Source organism: Stegastes partitus, unplaced genomic scaffold (genome assembly GCF_000690725.1).
Source record: "Stegastes partitus isolate 25-593 unplaced genomic scaffold, Stegastes_partitus-1.0.2 Scaffold1292, whole genome shotgun sequence".
Taxonomy (NCBI): domain Eukaryota; kingdom Metazoa; phylum Chordata; class Actinopteri; family Pomacentridae; genus Stegastes; species Stegastes partitus.
In genome coordinates, this window is record NW_007579023.1 from 65,344 (window position 1) to 68,002 (window position 2,659).

Genomic DNA, 2,659 nt, shown 5'->3' on the forward strand with positions numbered 1-2,659 from the left:
TTTCATGTAGAATTTTTCACATTTAATTTCCAACATTTAATTATCAGGTTTAATCAGAATCAGGTGTGACGTTTCAATTCCAAGTTAAATGTTTTATTTTCATGTGCAGTGTCTTCATATCAGTTGAAGTTTTTACATTTTAGCTTTAATATTTCAACTTGGTTATTTAAATGTCCGTTTTAATATTGTAATTTGTTTTGCAATATTTCATTCTAACGTGTCCAGAATCTCGTTATAACGTTTGATTTTACTTTACTGCCTCTGAATCGTTGCCAGTTTTTCTGCTCTAGTCTTGTTTTGGCGACCTGATCCTGTTCATAGAACTGCATCGTGTTTATGTTCTACTGCTTTTCTGTTGGGTTCATTCTGTCGCGTTGTTTGTTTCTGGGCAACACGTGACGCTAGAACCTCCTTTGGGGTTCTTAAATCTTGTCATCATGTGTTGACGCTGAACGCCATGTTGTCCATCCTCAGGAGACCACGCCCCCGCCGCTGACCGACACCATGTCTCCAGAGGAGGTACGGTACCCGATCGATCCCTCAAATCGCTGCGATCGATAATTAGAAACTCTGTCCACTCTGAGCCTGTGCCCTCCTCTGATTGGCTGCTGCAGATCAAAGCCTGGGAGGAGGCCGAGCTGGACAAACCCGTCGATATGGAGCAGATACGTATCGACCCGTCGCCGTTCCAGCTGGTGGAGAGAACGTCGCTGCACAAGGTGTTGTCATCGTCACGCACTCACGACGCACGATAACGTTTTAGAATTTCAAAAAGCAGATTTTAAAGAAGTAGTTTGAGATTTTAAGAAGTCGTGGAGATAATACTGAACTAACTCTGCACCTTTAAAGCACAGTTTATATGTTTTTATCTTATTTATTATGAAAACTGCAGCATTAAAGCTGCAGTGTGGAGCTTTTGTCGCCCCCTGCTGGCAGTGAGAGAAACTACACAAACACGAATGTCTGTTTTTCTGACTGTAATTCTTCTGCAGCATCAGGAAATAGTAAAAACTTTTATTTTACAGAATATCTTTGTTTTGTTGAAATCATAGAAAGTGTGTTTTTATTTAAATTTTAAAAAAAAAAGAAAACAGGTCAAAACTGTAAATAATGTCCACAAAATTATACTAAACTGTTAATTTATTCTTTTACATGTGACTGTAAAATAACGGTTTTCTTTTACTATATTTAAATCAGCAAAAATAGAATCAATAAATTAAAAAAATGTTTGTTTTTTACTGTATTTTTAAAAATATTCATTTGTTTTTCCACAACATTTGACTGTAAAATTACAATAATTTTACTTAATTCAGCAAAATTATAATTATTTTACAGATATATCTATATCTATATTTGAAAGGAAAAAATATATATATTCAGGATCGAAAGGCTTTTCTTTTTTTAATTTGTAAAAATTACTATTAAAAAAATTAATAAAAAGAATTAAAAATAAAAAGAATACAATTGAAAAAAAAAGAATTAAAGATTTTAAATCTGTATTTTTAGGAGCAGCAGTTTGTTCTTCCACATTTTATTGTAAAATTACAATAATTTTTTACTGTATTTAAATCTGCAAAAAAAAATATTTATTTTACAGACCTTTGCTGTCTGAATTTTTTTTTAATTGTCATCATTACCATTTCCAACAGAAAAATGTAATTAAATTAATAAAAAGAATAATGATTTGTTTTGTTTTTTTTAACTCTGTATTTTCAGAAATAGTTGTTTGTTCTTTCAAAACATTTGATTTCAAAATTACAAAACCTTTTACTATATTTAAATCTGAAATAAGTCTAATTATTTTAAAGATATTTGCTGTTGTTTGAAGAAAAAAATATGTACATTAAGGATTGAAAATACATTTTTTTTATACTATTATTTTACAGGTTTCCCCATTTTGTAAATAACAGATAACAGCTAAAATAAAATCACAGAAAAAAAATACGTCAGCTAAACAGAAACAGGAGAAAAATCTGCGGTTTTGTGGTTCAGAGAGTCGATGTGTTCTGGTCTGATTAACCTGGTGTAAAAATAAAAGCATGACTGGGTTGCGTGATGGGAGACGTAGGCTCCAGTGACTCCAACAGAGTCAGCTTGCATCATATCTTTCCTCTGTTGCTCGTGTCTGAGTAACGGAGCTGTGACGGAGCGTTTAACACTGACTGGATCTCTGTCCCACTCAGACCCACACTCTGTTCTCCCTGCTGGGCCTCAGTCACGCCTACGTCACCAGCATCGGGAAGCTGGTGGGAGTCGTGGCTCTGAAAGAGGTAAACTCACAGCTTCTGCCTCTCCTATCTGCATGTTTTCTGTCACCTTGGCGTGATCCGGTACCGTGGCCCGATGATCTCACGCCGTGGGCGGTCGCTCTGTCGTCGTTCTTCACACTCTGATTCATGCAGTCGGTCCATTAGCCGCCTTCACAGTCATTTACATGTTCGCTCACTAAAAACGCTGCCGTGCTTTACGGTGAGTGTTATATCACTGTAATGTCACCTAAATGTCAAACGATTCTGAACCGCATCAGCTCTCAGTGAATGTTTTATTTATAGGCTGAATGTTTCCTCTGATGAACAATCGACAGCAAATTGTTCAGAAAGACGATGCTGGAAACTCAAAGTAGAAACTGTGATCACTGAAACTAAACTGAGTGCAGCTG

The 2,659-nt window shown here is 35.6% G+C and overlaps 1 protein-coding gene across 1 annotated transcript in view; it reads left to right on the plus strand.

Moving 5' to 3' along the window:
- The window catches only part of LOC103369470 (chloride channel protein 1-like), a 51,971-nt gene that overhangs the window by 47,379 nt on the left and 1,933 nt on the right, over positions 1-2,659 (plus strand). The window contains exons 15-17 of the mRNA XM_008298192.1: positions 475-519; positions 615-719; positions 2,184-2,270. Coding sequence (XP_008296414.1) covers positions 475-519; positions 615-719; positions 2,184-2,270 — 237 coding nt within the window. The remainder of the gene's footprint in view (positions 1-474; positions 520-614; positions 720-2,183; positions 2,271-2,659) is intronic.